The 17,692-nt window shown below is 38.3% G+C and overlaps 1 protein-coding gene across 3 annotated transcripts in view; it reads left to right on the top strand.

The window, feature by feature from the left end:
- LOC115222388 (protein Mo25) overlaps positions 1-17,692 on the top strand; it is a 54,901-nt gene that overhangs the window by 32,208 nt on the left and 5,001 nt on the right. For 2 of the 3 annotated variants that reach the window (XM_029792606.2, XM_029792605.2), the window contains exons 2-7: positions 7,037-7,182; positions 8,634-8,798; positions 11,500-11,618; positions 12,843-13,011; positions 14,057-14,182; positions 15,362-15,505. In XM_029792606.2, the coding sequence (XP_029648466.1) occupies positions 7,069-7,182; positions 8,634-8,798; positions 11,500-11,618; positions 12,843-13,011; positions 14,057-14,182; positions 15,362-15,505 (837 nt within the window). In that variant the 5' untranslated portion in view covers positions 7,037-7,068. Of the gene's footprint in view, positions 1-7,036; positions 7,183-8,633; positions 8,799-11,499; positions 11,619-12,842; positions 13,012-14,056; positions 14,183-15,361; positions 15,537-15,761; positions 15,779-17,692 lie in introns of those variants that run through there. The other variant, XM_036511249.1, reaches the window with a different exon arrangement.

The following is a 17,692-nucleotide window of genomic DNA, read 5'->3' as shown; positions in this document are numbered from 1 at the left end:
TGTGGTGGCACTCAGAGACCACCCCTGCTGCTTCCTCTCATACATATTGTTTTGTACACTAATGGTTCCTGGTATAAAGCTATTATTATGTCTTTATATATTTAATTATTCAGTTAATTTGGCTTGGCTGCATTCTAATTAACATTCATACAGCTGGCGCCCTGCCCGATAGCAGCGCCAAGGCAACACCGAGAGGTAACTCGACCTGTTAGAAAAAGCAACCAAATCTCTCAAATCACTGTCCATTAGGTAATATAATCTTACCTGCGCCTGAAAAAAGAAAAAAACGGGATGGTCATTAGTGGAGTGCATTTGATTATAGGTTTGTCGATCTTGGTTGACCTGGATTACCCAACATCAATGGAAACAGTTCTATTGACTTTAGCAATTAAAGGTGGTAGGAGAGATTTTCTAGCTGCTAGGAGTCGGGTCTTTGGATAACAACCTACCGTCTTAATAGGAAAAAAAAAGGGCCCATCAGATAATGTAGTTCTAGAGATTTAACCATGGATAGGTCTATTCTCTTGTGTACCTAAATTATTACACTATCGTTCTAATGAGGGAGCCTTTATGTGGCCACCCTACCTGCAAAAATAACAGCCAAATTTCCTTCAAACTGCACTGCACATTGGGTAATGTAGTCTTAGGTATGCAATACCTGGACGAAGAAAAAAGATATAGTGATGGCTGGAGCAAGTTTGATCATAGGCTTCCTTAATCAGGTCTAACTCAACGCATTACTGTTACAGCTTCAGACTATCATACAATTATTCTTTCCACATTTTGATCACAAAGTTCTTGGGGAGGGTAATTACTCTGTCTCTATTTCAACCATTTCAAATCTCATCTTAAGATAATTTTAGTTGCCTAATTGTTTCATCATCACTGCAGGTCCTTTTAAAGATTAGGTTGGGAAGTAATCTTTACAATTAAATTTGATTCAATTTTCTGAAATAATTTGAAGATTAATCCCAGATTGAACAGAGACTGTATGAAATTTCAAAAGGGGATTACCTCATTGGGTGCTTTGATGTTCCCTTTTACTATCTTTCATATAAATTCTGTCCTGCATCTGCTCTTTTGAAAAAGAGAGAACCATTTCATCTTCTGTCTTTCCCTTTACTTGTTCCAGTCTTTGGACTGTAGCCATGCTGGAGCACTGCGTATAAGGATTTAATCAATCAAATTGACCCCAGTACTTTTTCTATCAGCCTTCTTTGCCAAAGAGTCAAATTACGGGGATATAAATTTGATTCACTCACAAGACGTAGGTCAACTGAGGGTTATGGAAGAAGAAACTTGCCTAAGGTGACACACATTGCAACAAACCTAACCATATCGTTGCAAAGAAAGCATCTTAACCACTCAGCCATACCTGTGAAATTAGGTTGGAATTTTCTACATAGACTGGCTATTATTATTTGTTGCAAAGGGTTAAGTTAGTTATTTAACTTTTGATATCACAAAATATTTTCCAAGGCTAAAACTGTACATAAAGTGATAAAGATGTGAGAATTTGTCACTTGTCACTATCGGAATTGAATTTCCTACTGTGTAAGCTGTGAATGATTTGTATTTTGTATGTCAACATTACTCATTGCCATTTGGCATGCCTTTACTATTCTCTTATTTTTGTGTGTGTATATATATATATCATCATCATCGTTTAATGTCCGTTTTCCGCGCTAGCACGGGTTGGATGGTTCGACCGGGGGTCTGGGAAGCCAGAAGGCTGCACCAGGCTCCAGTCTGATCTGGCAGTGTTTCTACAGCTGGATGCCCTTCCTAATGCCAACCACTCCGCGAGTGTAGTGGGTGCTTTTTACGTGCCACCGGCACAGCTGCCAGGGGAGTCTGGCATCGGCCACGATCGGTTGGTGCTTTTAACGTGCCACCAGCACTGAAGCCAGTCAAGGTGGCGCTGGCATCGGCCACGTTCGGATGGTGCTTTTTATGTTCCACTGGCACAGAAGCCAGTCGAGGCAGCGCTGGCATCAGCCATGTTCAGATGGTGCTTTTTATGTGCCACCGGCACAGAAGCCAGTCGAGGCAGCACTGGCATCGGCCACGTTCGGGTGGTGCTTTTTATGTGCCACCGGCACAGAAGCCAGTTGAGGCGGCTCTGGCATCGGCCACGTTCAGATGGTGCTTTTTATGTGCCACCAGCACAGAAGCCAGTTGAGGCGGCTCTGGCATCGGCCACGTTCAGATGGTGCTTTTTATGTGCCACCAGCACAGAAGCCAGTCGAGGCTTGTATGTATGTATGTATGTATAATATAATGTTATATTATAGAATGAAGGGTGCTGGTGTAGTATGTGATCTACAGCAACTTAAATCTAGACTTGCTTGTGATCTACGTTCAAAATTTTGTTATAAATCTGCAATTATAATTAGAGGAGTAAGTTAATCATTTAAAAAAAAAAGAAAAATTTCTATTGATTTTTATTTCATACTAGAAACCTGAATACTGTGACAGCCTTGTAGTCTTTTGCTTTCATTATGACTTCTTTCAATGGGCTCAGGACTAAAGGTGTTTAAATCATAAAAGCTTTTTTGGTTTATTTACCAAACCAACCGGAAATCAAGTAAATACATGAATTTTAAATGTAGATCACAGGCCACGCCAGAAACATGTATGTAGATCACACACTACTACACTGGCACTAAATAAAAGTTGTTTATTTTACATTGTTGACTAAATCAAGTTTTAGACGACATCCGTAGCTAGAATCTATATGATATTAAAGGCGGCGAGCTGGCAGAATCGTTAGCACGTCGGGCGAAATGCTTAGCGGTATTTCGGCTGCCGTTACATTCTGAGTTCAAATTCCGCCGAGGTCGACTTTGCCTTTCATCTTTTCGGGGTCGATAAATTAAGTACCAGTTACGCACTGGGGTCGATGTATTTGACTTAATACCTATGTCTGTCCTTGTTTGTCCTCTCTGTGTTTAACCCCTTGTGGGTAGTAAAGAAATAGGTATTAATGTTTCTGTATGCATGTATGAAGCACTTGTACTGGTGCCACATAAGATACACCTGGGTGGTGCCTTGTATGAAGCACCTCTGTCGGTGCCACATATAAAACACCCGTGCCGGTGCCACATAAAAGCACCCAGTACGCTCTGTAAAGTGGTTGGTTTCTAGGAAGGGCATCCAGCCATAGAAACCATGCCAAAACAGACAATTGGAGGCCTATACAGATCTTAGGCTGGTCAGCTTCCATCAAACTGTCCAACCCATGCCTGCATGGAAAACAGACATTAAATGATGATTGATTTGTAAAGCGTTCAATGAATGTCTGTGTGAACTCAGTTAATTAATATAACATGGACATCTAAAAATTTATGTATTTGTTAATTGATAAAATTGTATCTTTTTTCAAAATAAATTGAATATATATATATATATATGGAAGCTAATTGCAACCAGTTCACCTGTACCTAACTTTCTGAATCAGTGAGAAGGCATTGATGGTTGCTCAACCTACAAGAAATAGCAACCAAATCTCCCTCAAATCACACACAGCTATCTAAAAAGAGAGATAGTGACTGATGAAATATCTTTGAGATCTACTGGTCAGGGTTGGTTGAGGACCAAACACTAATGTAATCCATAAGGTGAAGTACTTTGGGCAAGTGTCTTCTAGAGCTCTGAGCTGACCAAAGCCTTGTCAGTGGATTTGATGACAGAAACTGAAAAAAAAAGGTGTCATCATTATTGTTTAATGTCTGTTTTCCATGCTGTCTTGAGTTTGACAGGAGCTGACAAGCTGGAGAGCTGTCCCAGGCTCCAATTGTCTGTTTTGGCATCGTTTCTATGGCTGGATGCCCTTCTTAATAATGCCAACCACTTTGCAGAGTGTACTGGCTGCTTTTTACATGGCACCAGCACCTGAAAGACAAAGACCGCTCAGCTGGGAGAGATCATGGCAGCATGGCCATAAAGACCACACTTTGGATGTGTGGATGGCTGCTGTTTTACTTAGTTTTACATGTTTTCTCAAGTACAGCAAATCACCACAAGTCCCACTCCCTTGTCATCTCAGTGAGGCCCAGTGTCTGAAGATCCTTTCTCACTCCTTCATCTCACATCTTAGAAGTGTGTCATATGTGTGTGTGCTTGTGTTTCTTTGTCTTACATTGCCTGTTTCTTGTCTGTGAGTTTCATTCATTTCCAATCTGCTTCACAAACATGTCAGGTCATGGGGAAATGTTATCTCGTTTGGTGACCAGAAGGGTTTCTATAAACTCTGCCCAACATGTACCACCTTCATTCTTTTTGGAATACAAGACAAAAGAAACGGCATTCTTCTATTTGTATTTATTTCACTTCTCATACAATGGACACCTTTCACTCATTAATCTTCAAATTTCAGCAGGAAAAAATTCCTGTTTTTACTTTACGTGTCACAACATCAACTGGGAGCCTTAGTGGGTGTCATTTGCCAGGAATATGGTACCTGTGACCCTTAAACATGATAATGATATCTCAAGGTGGTGGGAGTCACAAAGTAGCACTTCTTGTTGTTTAGCATCCGGTCATTCCTGCTCAGCAGAGATCTCTGAGGAATAATTCTCCATTCATGATTATCAGCTTTTATTCGGACGTAGTGTATCTTGGATTGCATTATCTGAATGTATTGTTTGTGTTTTTTTAAGTATGCCAATGTGCAGTCTTCCTTGTTTGCTTGTGTTTGTATCTGAGTGTGGGTGTATATAGGGATGGAAAATAGGGAGTGAAGACATCCAGGCTAATACGATCATCAGCACTGCATGTGGGAAAAAAAAACCTGGTTCACAGAATGTCAAATGAGCAATATAGAAATTTGGTGAAACCCAGCAGGCAAAAAACTTGCAAACTAAATCTGAGGACATTTACCAATCAGTATGCTGATACATCGGTTGCAGAGCATAATAGCAATCAGACCAGAAAAATATGCAGATTATATTACATAACTTTATTCTAGATTTTGATCATTTCAGTTGGCTAGAGGAACCATTTCCTCACTATACATTGGTTTATATACATAAGCAATCAGTTCTCAACCATTCTCATCAAGCCCTTCTCAAGCCTTCAGTCTCGCCTACTTTTGTATATCATCAAAGTGATGTTGATAATATATAAGCATGAGTGAGCACTTGGGAAACCATCCAACAGATAGATAAAGCTCCATTCACCAAAATGGCACAAACACTGCATCATTAGTTGTCTCTTCTTTTTCTATTATGACAGTTTCTGTTCCTTTAAGTTAACTATTGTACATCTGCTGCTCAACTCTACTCAATGTGCCATCTCTTGTTATAATGTTACCATAACTAAGTAAATATCTCACTTGGTCCTTAGTCTCCAGAGCTGGAACTCCCTTCTCTTTTGACGTGTTTCCTTACAACCAAGCAGTATACAGCAGACACAGTTTCTCTTTTCCTCAGACTAAATACCAAACGAGAAAACAAGTTGAGTGAAAAATTAGCTGTTGTATTATTGACTAATGAGTGAATTAGTATGTTGGGTGGTTTAGTCTGGAAACTGTATCATTGCTAATATTAGAACGGCACCAATTGTGAACAATCAACAGCAGATTTAAGTTTTTTTCCTCATCAGAAAATATCTTGGAATCTGGAACATAAATAAAGCAAATATATAGAAATAACCTTTCTTGTTTCCTGCTAGTAATAATAAGATGGCCTACATCTAATGTGATTGCTTTGATTAGTTGTTGCTTTTGCCTCAGAACAACCTAGATTAAGCAGATCCAGAATTAAAGGCAGTCTACCCAAGACCGTCTGGTCATTTAGAGGGATATTTCATATTACATGTTTGGTTGTATCAACTGTAGTACATGATAATGCCTGTTATATCAGCTGTAGTACATCAATATAAAATTTGTTACACTACTGTACTATAGAGTATTTAACTCAGAGTATATACTGGTGTGCTGTAGATTATTTTATGCTGACCAGTGGTCACAATATTGCTCAGTGATAAATTTAGTGTTTTATGTCAAAGTTAGTTCAGTTTTATAAGGTGGAGTCTAGAATTGGCAGCAATGGGTGAGGTTTTGTGTTGGCAGTAATTAATGAAAAAGTGAGTTTGTAGAATCTCAGTAAGATTGCCATGGGGATTGGAAAGCCTAATGTCTCATCAAGCTCATGTCTTACAATGGAGAGAAGAGGAAGATGGTGCTGTTGGCGTGGCTGTTGTCATCTGATGTTGAGGTTTCTCTCCTTGTAACTGGAATCAATAGACTTGTCCAGCTATTCTCTTCTTTTCACTGTTTCATCTTGACGTTGGCTGTTTTTGTCTTTGACATTGAACAGAAATCTTGTTGTGTAGTCCCATATCAACCTTAAATGTGCAAACCTAAGACCAAATGCATTCCAGCCTTGCCCAACCATCCTATCTGTTATAGGGGTATTTAGGATTACATTATATTGTCCAATATCTCTTTCTCCCTTTTCAGTGTAGTAAGGTGTGATTTCTAGCAGTTGAAGTCTTCCTCATTAGCTATGGTTCCATGAATTTGTACATCTTATATTATTAGTTTGTGGTTCTCTAATTAGCCAACTCTTTCCAGAAATCTTGTCATGCTATGAATAATTTTACGGTTTTCAACTCATCATATTCACTGATTCACAGGCAGATTTATCGCATATTCCTAGTTTCATCAAAGTGACTGAAAAAGTTATAACGGTACCAGGCTGCATGACTAATTCTTTAGTAAAATTATCCATGTACCACTCAGGTGTTCTAGTCATTTAACCTGCTTCACATAGGAAGCCACTCAAAATAATCGTGTCTCTAGTGAAACTCTTGAAATCAAAACTTAAAACTAGTTTTTTCTAAATATAGGATTTCTTTTAGCTATTGACAAATGTAGAACCAATTTGACAGAAATTTAAGATTCTTTTAGTCAGTCTTCCATGTTTTGCCTTAAAATTCCCATGTTTCAAATTCTGTTACATTGACATTTCTGAAGTTTTAAAAATGATTTTTTTCTGCTGTAGCTCATCCTGATATTTTATTTTTATTCCAGTATAAGATTTTCACCAGTCCTCTTGGTAGATAATGCCACTGTTTGGAAAATCTCCCAAAAGTCCACAGGAATTAATTAAAAGTCTGCGAGATGCTATGCTATCATTATCAAAAGAGCCCGGAAGGGGTGACAAGAAGTCGGATAAGGTAAATATATTGTTTTCAAAATGTTAATTTTTCTTTAGTAAAAAAAAAAGTGAAATTCTATTCAGTGTATGGCTAAATTAATTCAAGGATAACGATTATTTACTGTTTGTTTAGTCCCCTAAAGTTAAAAGGAAACCCTTTTAGGAAGAAGTTCCCTTCTAATTAATAGTCAGTATTTAAATGACTCTTCTAATATCTTCTAGTTTTAACTGGCAGAACTTGTACATTGTCTTTTCACAAATTTGCCCAACCAAATGCACAGCTAAAACAACTTGAAATTCTGCATAAGAGAATGAGGTTCATTTCTGCCATGAACTCATATTTTTGTGGTTATTTCGTGTGGATCTTCAACTCTTCATTGTTTCTGGTTATTCAACGTCACCAACACCTTGGCTGGGGATTTGGAAGAAACACGGAGTACCAGGCTCAATATTTTTCAGCTTTTAGTTGCATTTATTTAGAATTCAACAAAGTTACCTGCTTTGATATTATATTTCCAGTATCAATAAAACTGATTTAGTCAACTAAATACTTCCCTCTTCTTACACTTGTACTGTCTCAAAAAGAGTATTAGACATTTTTTCAGATGAAATTTAAGCAAGCAATATATTTCTCTCATTGGTTTGAATGATTCTTACTTTGGATATATTGAACCCTACACCATAGACATTTAAAGTTAATTAAAACTGTGGACATATTAGAAACACTACTCCATACTTAATTAAATCCAGCTATAATTGCGGATGTGTTGGAGCACAGTTGCATAAATGTTGAAGTCCAATTATGACTGGGCATATTGCAGCACTCCACTAATCATGTTTAAAACTAATTAAAGTTTTCTTATGTTGCTGACTACAAGCTGTGAAAACTGAGTCTTGTAACTACATTTAACCCATTAGCATTCAGAGTACTCGGTCAAATGTAGTGTTTATTTATTCACATTATTTGCAATTAATTGTACATTATCTCATAGCTTTGAGATTTCAATGATGTGATTGTTTATTTTTAGACTGACATCAAAGGGTAGGTCTGAGAGATTGGATCTGGTCAGTTTGAACATAAAACAGTTAGAATATTTGGGCCAGATATGGTCAGTTTAAATACTAAAAGATTAAGAATTGTGTATCAGTTTTCAAATTTTATTTTAGCTCTCTCTCTGTCTCTAATATGTTCCTTAGCAGATGAAGCAGGTTAACTTTGCAGTTTCTTTATTTATACTCTGATGAAAATATTTCAAACTATGTAGTATTTCCTAATTTATTCTCCTGAACTTCTTAATATAACTTAACTATTTATCAACGTTGGCTTCATTAAGAGGAAAATATTGAAAAATAATTTACCTTAATTGTTGAATTATTATTCTTAAGGACAAAGATGTTCATATAACGAATTTCACAAAAGCTAAAAGACTTGGTCATTTTTATTTTGTTTTGCTTTCTATAACTTTACAGGCTTCTGAGGAAGTATCGAAAAACTTGAATATTATTCGCAACATGCTTTATGGGAGTGGAGACCAGGAGCCCCACACAGAAGTGGTGGCTCAGCTGGCTCAAGAGATGTACAATGGCAACATGTTTCAAGTTCTGATCAAGAACCTCAACAAAATCGATTTTGAGGTAAGTCTTCTCCAACCTATCAGTTTTCACTCGTTCCATAAAACAACAGCATTTTGTCTGCCTTTTAACATCCTGTTGCCTGTCCGTTCATTTATTCAACCCCTAAAAACATGAAAACTAGCTTTTTCTTACTGCTGCTATGCCTGCGTGCACAGATTGTATAACAATGATTGTCATACAATATGAGCTTTTGACCTGATAAAAACAGCAGGTAAAGCAATCTCAGAAATTAGATACATTGGATAAACCAGAATTGCTCAATCAGGGCTGACATTGAGCCAGAACAGTAACAGCACTTTATATTCTCTTGCTCTGTGTAACCTCTATGTAATCTGTGGATATGTATGTATAGTGTCTTCTGTATTTGCCATCTGAGACAGTACAGTGTTATATAAGACACTGCTGTATATCTTGTTTCAGTCAATAGGCTACAGCCATGCTGAGGCACTGCTGCCTTGAAGAATTTTTAGTTGACTGAATTGACCTCCCGGTACATATTTAAGCTTGGTACTTATTCTGTTGGGGCCCTTCTGCTGAACTGCTAACTTACAGGGATATAAACAAACCATCACTAGTTGACAAGCAGTGGTGGGACACACACACAGACATATATATGAGCTTCTTTCAGTCTCCGTCTACCAAATCCACTCATAAGTCCAAAGCTACAGTTAAAGGTACCATGTAGTAGGGCTGAACCAGGGACCATGTGATTGGGAAGCTAACTTCTTACTGTGCAGCCATGCTTGTGCCTGTATGATGCCAAAAATTGTTCCATAGATATGCTTGAATATCAAATATTGGTTACATTGATGGTCAACAGATGTGAAAGGATAAGTTTTCTCTGATAAAAGTTGCAGATTTCAACTCTCTCTCTCTCGCTCACTCATATACACCATTCTGGTTGCTGAGCTGGCACCAACTTTAACCTTATTTCACAACTAAGTAGTTAGTTGGGTAGGGAGGCCATCCAACTGAAAAAAAGCCCCAAATGTCTGCAAGCTTATGATAGAAGATTGTAAGGTCTGTACAGTGTGGAAATCATGTGGTTGCAAAGTGAACTTGTTAACTACACTGCTGTACATATGTCATTGGTTTGACATCTACTTTTCTATGCTCTCATGGGTTCGGACGGAATTTTATTGAGGCAGATTTTCAAAAGTCAGTTGCTTTTCCTGTCACCAAGCCTCACCTGTTTCCAAGCAAGGTAATATTTCCTCATGGCCAGACATGTTTTCCTTGAAGATTGGAAATGGAGGTCAACACTTGCATGATGGTGACATTTTACTATTTACTCTCTTTTACTTGTTTCAGTCGTGTGACTGTGGCCATGCTGGAGCACTGCCTTTAGTCGATCAAATCGACTCCAGGACTTATTCTTTGTAAGCCTAGTACTTATTTTATCGGTCTCTTTTTGCCGAACCGCTAAGTTACGGGGACGTAAACACACCAGCATCGGTTGTCAAGCGATATTGGGGGGGACAAACATAGACACACAAACACGCACATATACATATACGACGGGCTTCTTTCAGTTTCCATCTACCAAATCCACTCACAAGGCTTTGGTCGGCCCGAGGCTATAGTAGAAGACACTTACCCAAGGTGCCACGCAGTGGGAATGAACCTGGAACCATGTGGTTCGTAAGCAAGCTACTTACCACACAGCCACTCCTGCGCCTATTTGTTCACAATTATACAATGTCAAGGCAACAGCAACACACACACACACAGATCCACTCACAAGGCTTCAGTCAGTTTTGCTCAAGTGGTCCTGGATTTAAAAGCCTGTGGCTGGAGAGCAAACTTCTCAACCACCCGGTTATGTTTACAGATTATAGGGGCCGTGTCATTCTCTGGCATTGGACTTGTGGTTTCTCAGCAGTCTGAATTCAAATATCATTGAGGTTAACATGGCTTACATGCTTTCAGAGTCAATAAAGTACCAGTGCTGTACTTGGGTCATTTCTTCTCTGCCTCTATGAAATCAGCTGTTATCACATCCAGAGAGGGATGAGCTTTGTCAAGTCTGAAAAGAATGTCTCAGATGCACCATATGTTGCAACATTGCCCCGTTTCCATCTAGGAATGAAATGAGGGTCTGAGATGCACACACACACACGAGAAAGAGAAGGGTTGGGAGGGAGGGTCTATGTGATTTGTTGAGAGGAAGAAAGTTATCTTTAGGCCAAAAATATGGCCTGAATGTTTGTATGAGTGGACTCTACTAAAGGCAACCAAATATATATACACACTGTTCTATTAAGGTTGAAATGCTTCACAAACACTGTTACTCAGACTTTCACGTAACTGTTCATCTGATAGAAATAAACTTTTGGAAAAATATAATGCATTATAAGTGTTCTAAAGTTTTACTTCTGTCTGATGATCAGGTACGTGAAACTTTGAGCAACAATTTGAGAAGTTTTTTATCTTTAATAAAGTGATATTTTCTCCACTTTGTCCCTATGCGTACGCATCTGTGTGTGTGTATATGCACATACATACATGCATGGTGGTGGTGTAAGCTAGGTGTGTGTGTCGGTGAGAGATAACAGTAAGAATGCAGATACATAAAATATTAACAGTAATAAAGCAACAATAAACGAGCAGCAAACGAGAAACTTTCCTCTCTCTTCATCTCCTCTTTCGTTTTCTTTGTCATCATGTAATTCTTCACTTCATCTTGTGATTATATCGACAGGGTCGGAAAGATGTTGTTGCCATATTTAACAACCTCCTGCGGAGACAGATTGGTTCAAGATCACCAACAGTTGAATATATTTGTACACGTCCAGAAATTCTATTTGACCTGATTAAAGGGTAGGTAACTTATTCAACTTTACCATTATTCTAATTAGAATCCTTAAGATGGCTGGCAAGAGTTCTTTGCTCTGAATTCGAACCTCACTGAGGTTGATAAAGTACCAGTTAAGGATTAGAGTCTGTATAATTGACTGTCCCCTTCTCCCAAATGTAGGATGCTGTGTCTATGTTAGAAATTATTATTATATTAAGTATCTTTTACTTGTTTCAATGATTGGACTGTGGCCATGCTGGGACACCACCTTGAAGGGTTTTTAGTCGAACACATCAACCCCAGGACTTACATTCTTTGAAGACTTAAACTTATTCTATTGGTCTATATTGCTGAACCACTGTAACAGGGATGTAAACACACCAACACCAGTTGTCAATGGTGGTGGAACAGACAGAAAGAAACACACACACAAGACAGGCTTCTTTCAGTTTCCATCTATGAAATCCACTCACAAGACTTTGGTTAGCCCGAGGCTATAGTAGAAGACACTTGCCCAAGGTGCCATGCAGTGGTACTGAACCCAGAACCATGTGGTTGGTAAGCAAGTTACTTACCACAAAGCCATGCCTGCACTTAAGTAGTTTAAAGACAGTCTGTAAATATCTTCCGTGTACTTTTATATCCTTATCTCCTGAGTTTGAATTCTCTCCTGGAACAATAAGCACCAGTCATGTACTGAGGTTGACACACTCTTCACCAACAAATCTATGTTGTACATAGTATTATCATTTAGTGAAAAGTATCCATAAAAGTAAGTTACGTGGCATGTTTAACCCCTTACCCGGCAGAAACGAATATATGCGTTTTGACCGAAATCGTTTTTTTCTATCTCTGGCAAGTTAACTCGTCAAAAGATAGACTCGACAAAATCTGTCTGAATTAAAACAATTAAAAAATATGTCTGAAAAAATACATTTATTTTCAAAATAATTGTTAGGTAAGGGGTTAAACCATAATTCCACCTATTATAGTTGTAGACACACTATTTAAATAAGAGACCAGTCGGCTACAGCTAGAACATCTTTTGTCATAGGACTTGCTGGATTAGTACTAATTTATGATTAAATGACTTCTTCAATTACATTTTTAATAAGTTTGAAAAGGACTTAGAGACTTCGGTTCTCTTTTGTTTCTTCTGACTGTAAACCTCAAAGTGTCATGTCCATGAAAGAAATGTTTATTTCAATATTGTTTATACAACAGTTAATCCAACTCTTATTTTGCAGCTATGACCAGCAAGAAATTGCTCTGAACTGTGGTATGATGCTGAGAGAATGCTGCCGCTATGAACCTCTTGCCAAGATAATGCTTTATTCAGATGAATTCTATAAATTTTTCCACTATGTTGAAATGTCCACATTTGATATTGCTTCAGATGCCTTCTCCACTTTCAAGGTATTCCCCATGTTTTCTCTTGTTAATCTGTTTAATGCTGCAACTTTCTACTTTCTGTGAGAAATATTAAGAAACAGGTTATATCAATTTGGTTCATTTCTATATAAATAACTGATCTTCACATTTCTAACTCTACATGAGTTCAGTAAGATAAAGCATTGACGTGGAAAGCTTTATTGAGAGGAGAAGCCCTTAATGGCTGAAATATATGGTATGAGAAAAGAAATTACAAATTACCAAGGAATGAAATTGTCATAAATTTAAAACAAAGAAACAATATATAAATGTTGCTAGTTTCAATCTAATCTAGTACTATGTGGAGGCGCAATGGCCCAGTGGTTAGGGCAGCGGACTCGCGGTTTCAATTCCCAGACCGGGCATTGTGAGTGTTTATTGAGCGAAAACACCTACAGCTCCACGTGGCTCCGGCAGGGGATGGTGGTGATCCCTGCTGTACTCTTTCACCACAACTTTCTCTCACTCTTTCTTCCTGTTTCTGTTGTACCTGTATTTCAAAGGGCCGGCCTTGTCACTCTCTGTCATGCTGAATATCCCCGAGAACTACGTTAAGGGTACACGTGTCTGTGGAGTGCTCAGCCACTTACACGTTAATTTCACGAGCAGGCTGTTCCGTTGATTCGGATCAACCGGAACCCTCGTTGTCGTAACCGACGGAGTGCTTCCACAGTACTATGTATATATTGTTGATCTAAATGTATTGGAGATTTTTTTTTAAATGTCTGTAAGTAAAGATGAAGTTAATGATTAGAAATATACGATCTTATTTACAATTCATCACACATTTAAACAGTGTGTTCTTTCCGGATATAGTCAAAGCTGGAATATATTTGTCTATTTCGCTTAAATATAATTTATCTTCAAACCAAGATTAACTAATGGTAAATTATCATTTTACTCTACAATAGTTGAGGTTTCTTGATGAAATTTCTTACGGAAGAGAATCCAAAATTTATGACTTTGTTACAAAATGATTTGAAAAGTAATCCTAATGATCTTGATTTTTCTTTTTTTTTTCTTCTTTCAGGAATTGTTAACGAAACATAAGATGCTTAGTGCTGAGTTTTTGGAAAATAATTATGATAAAGTCTTTGAAACTTACCAAAGGCTCCTAAATTCTGAGAACTATGTTACAAGAAGGCAGGCATTGAAAGTAAGTAATTTTATTGCTAGATCGTGTCAGAGAACAAATATTTGTATCAGTCTTACAAAAACGGTTTCAGGTAGTAACCAACTGAGCCAACTAAGGGCCCTACAAACTGAACAGTGATTGACTGAGCCAACTAAGGGCCCTACAAACTGAAGTCAGGGGTTCACATTACAATGGCGTTTCTGTGGTTTTAGTCAAACCATTTGGCTTTCATGACTCATTCCATCTTGCTGTCAGTACGTACCATGTGGTAAGATGGTCCAGCAAGGAAAGCTGTGTATCTGCTTGTACTGGAAGCCTCTACATGGCCAGTTGACCTGTTAGAAATAGTAGTCAGTATGTCCTTCAAATCATAATGTCATAATGTGCCCTTTTCTTTAATAATAGAATGTAAAGGATACATTGAACAATATAGTTTGAGACATTATTATATTTGAAAGCAAAAAATAAACAAAGAAATAAGAGGGTCGTGGTTGGAATATTTTTGATGAGAGGTCTGCTGGATCAAGGCTGACCTGGGCCTAAACAAGAAGGAAGGACTTTGAAATTATCAAGATGTTGAACACTTAAAATAAACATAACAGGTTTCACTTTCCAACAAATGCCTTCAGTGGATTAGAAACCTTGTACATCTGCTTTCAGAGTGTTTTACATCCATGTCCTCAGATAATTTCTAACCAATTTTACATTGTGCCTCTTGGCCCCTTTTGTTGAATGAACTGCTCCCGTTTTATTGCAGTTAATTTTGAAAATAAAAAAAATTTCCTAAATTATCTTGGTCATTACTAAGCTGGTAAATGGAACATCATCATTTAATGTCCGTTTTCCATGCTAGCATGGGTTGGATGGTTCAACTGGGGCCTGGGGAGCCAGTAGACTGCGCCTTGGAATTTTTATGGGAAACTGTCATTTAGATCACTTTATATAGAAAATTTGTATCCTAAAAGCAAGGCAGTTGTGGGTGGGTTGATCTCAAAAGGATTAATTATTTCGTGTTGGTTTGAAAAAGGATTATTTAATTTTTGCTTTGCTACCACTTGGTCCTGACTTCAGTTTCCACTGTAACGTTTTATGTCTACTACTATTGCCTCAAATTGACCGATACCTCAAGTATGAAAGTCCGTCGTTTGTGTGTTGGTGTTGTGTTGTGTTCTGACTAAAACTTCTCTTTAACGTTTCCAGTTGCTGGGTGAATTGCTGTTGGACCGACACAATTTCACCATAATGACTCGCTACATCACAAACCCTGACAATCTAAAACTCATGATGAACATGCTGCGAGAGAAAAGCCGTAACATCCAGTTTGAAGCTTTCCATGTTTTCAAAGTAAGTTTCTCTCTTTACTCAAACACTTCTTAACCCTTTCATTACCAATCCGGCTGAAACCGGGTCTGGCTCTGAGTACAAATGTCTTGTTTTTATAAGTTTTGAATTAAAATTTACCACCAAACCTTTGTTACAATTTATGTTCCTAACACTAGTTTAATGGTAACCAAGCTATTTTACTAAATTCTTTGTTGTATTTAAAGTAATTGAAAGAAACACAGAGCATCTCAAAATAAATATAGTAACAAAAGGGTTAAACTAAATGCTCGCTGTTGTTGACCCTGTTTGGGAGGGCCACTATAAACAGTAAGTCATCTAAGACTTACTGTTCATGCTTGGTTGTCCTTAAAAATTTGTCTTCTCAACTCTCTTTTGAATAATCTAAGCTTCTTGACATGAACCAGTCTCTTCCCCCCTTCCACCCTTGTAACAAGTCATGTCTACAAATAATGGGCTTCAGTTGAGTTTTAATTTAACCCCTTTTTTTTAAACCTTATTTCTCTTGAAATGCACCACCTGGTTTCAATTTATTTTGAAAAAAATTAAGAATTTAGTAAAATAACTTTGTAATTGTTAAGTTGGTATTTCAAACATGAATTAACATAAATTAACGTAAAATTTTGATGGAATGTTTTATGAAGAAAGTGCATGGCTTAGTGGTTAGAGTATTAATGGTTCATGATTGTATAAGGTTGTGAGTTGGAAAACCAGCGGCACATTTTGTCCTTGAACAAGACACATTATTTCACTTCACTCCAGTTCACTCAGCTGGCAAAAATGAGAAGTACCTGTCATACTGAAAGGGTCAGCCTTGTCACGTTCTGTGTCATGCTGAATCTCCGAGAACTACATTAAGGTTACGAGTGTCTGTGGAGTGCTCAGCCACCTGCAGATTAATTTCATGAGCAGGCTGTTCCGTTGATTGGATCAACTGGAACCTTCGTTGTTATAATCGGCAGAGCGCCAGTTTATTAAGATCAGTGGTTCTCAACCTTATTGAGACTTTTTTTTTTTTTTCTCCAACACAACTTGTGTTGATTGAACTGAGTAAAACGTTTGAGAAAGAAACCCAGCTGTTTCTTGCAATAACTACATCATCATTATCATCATCATCATTCAGCGTCCGCTTTCCATGCTGGCATGGGTTGCACCAGGCTCCAGTCTGATCTGGCAGTGTTTCTACGGCTGGATGCCTTTCCTAACGCCAACCACTCCGCGAGTGTAGTGGGTGCTTTTTACGTGCCAGACGGAGCTGGCAAACGGCCACGAACGGATGGTGCTTTTTATGTGCCACCGGCACGGGGGCCAGGCGAGGCTTGCAACGGACACGAACGGATGGTGCTTTTTACGTGCCACCGGCACGAGGCCAGTCGGGGCAGCGCTGGCAACGGTCACGAACGGATGGTTCTCTTACATGCCACCGGCACTGGTAACACATCTACAATTTCCATTGATCAATTTCGATTCTGATCCTCACTTGCCTCAACAGGTCTTCACAAGTAGAGTTTTGTGTCCCAAGAAGGGAGCAAAATCTTTTCATGGACCCGTAATATATTTCTATGCATCCTCAATTTAATATTTTACTTGCATGGACCCTGCAAAAATCTTATATTGATCCCAGTTGAGAACCACCAATTTAGATTCTTTGAAACAGGAAATTTGTATCATAAGAGTCTGGGGTTATCTCAAGTGGTTTGATATCATCATTTAACGTCCGCTTTCCATGCTAGCATTGTTTGGTCGATTTCACTGAGGACTGGCAAACCAGATGGCTGCACCAGGCTTCAATCATGATCTGGCAGAGTTTCTACAGCTGGATGACCTTCCTAATGCCAACCACTCCGAGAGTGTAGTGGGTGCTTTTACGTGCCACCAGCACAGAAGCCAAACAACTGCTCTGGCAGTGATCCTGCTCGAATGGAGCTGTTAGCGCTCCACTGACACATGTGCCAGTCGTCGAATTTGGTTCAATTTCACTTGCCCCAGCAGGTTTTCGCAAGCAGAGTTTAGTGTCCAATGACGGGAGGTTGGCATGGGTGCCAGTCGTCCAATTTGGTTTGATTTCGAAAAAAGATTAAATAAGGTTTATCTTGTTTATATTAGCTCATGAATTATTTTAATCATTTTTATCAGTCCTTTTTCTTGTCTCCATAATTGTGTGTCGGTAATATTCGATCTCTCTCTTTC

This window comes from Octopus sinensis, linkage group LG19 (genome assembly GCF_006345805.1).
Source record: "Octopus sinensis linkage group LG19, ASM634580v1, whole genome shotgun sequence".
Taxonomy (NCBI): Eukaryota; Metazoa; Mollusca; class Cephalopoda; order Octopoda; family Octopodidae; genus Octopus; species Octopus sinensis.
The sequence above is the reverse complement of the archived record's forward strand: the minus strand, read 5'-3'. Positions and strand labels throughout refer to the sequence as shown.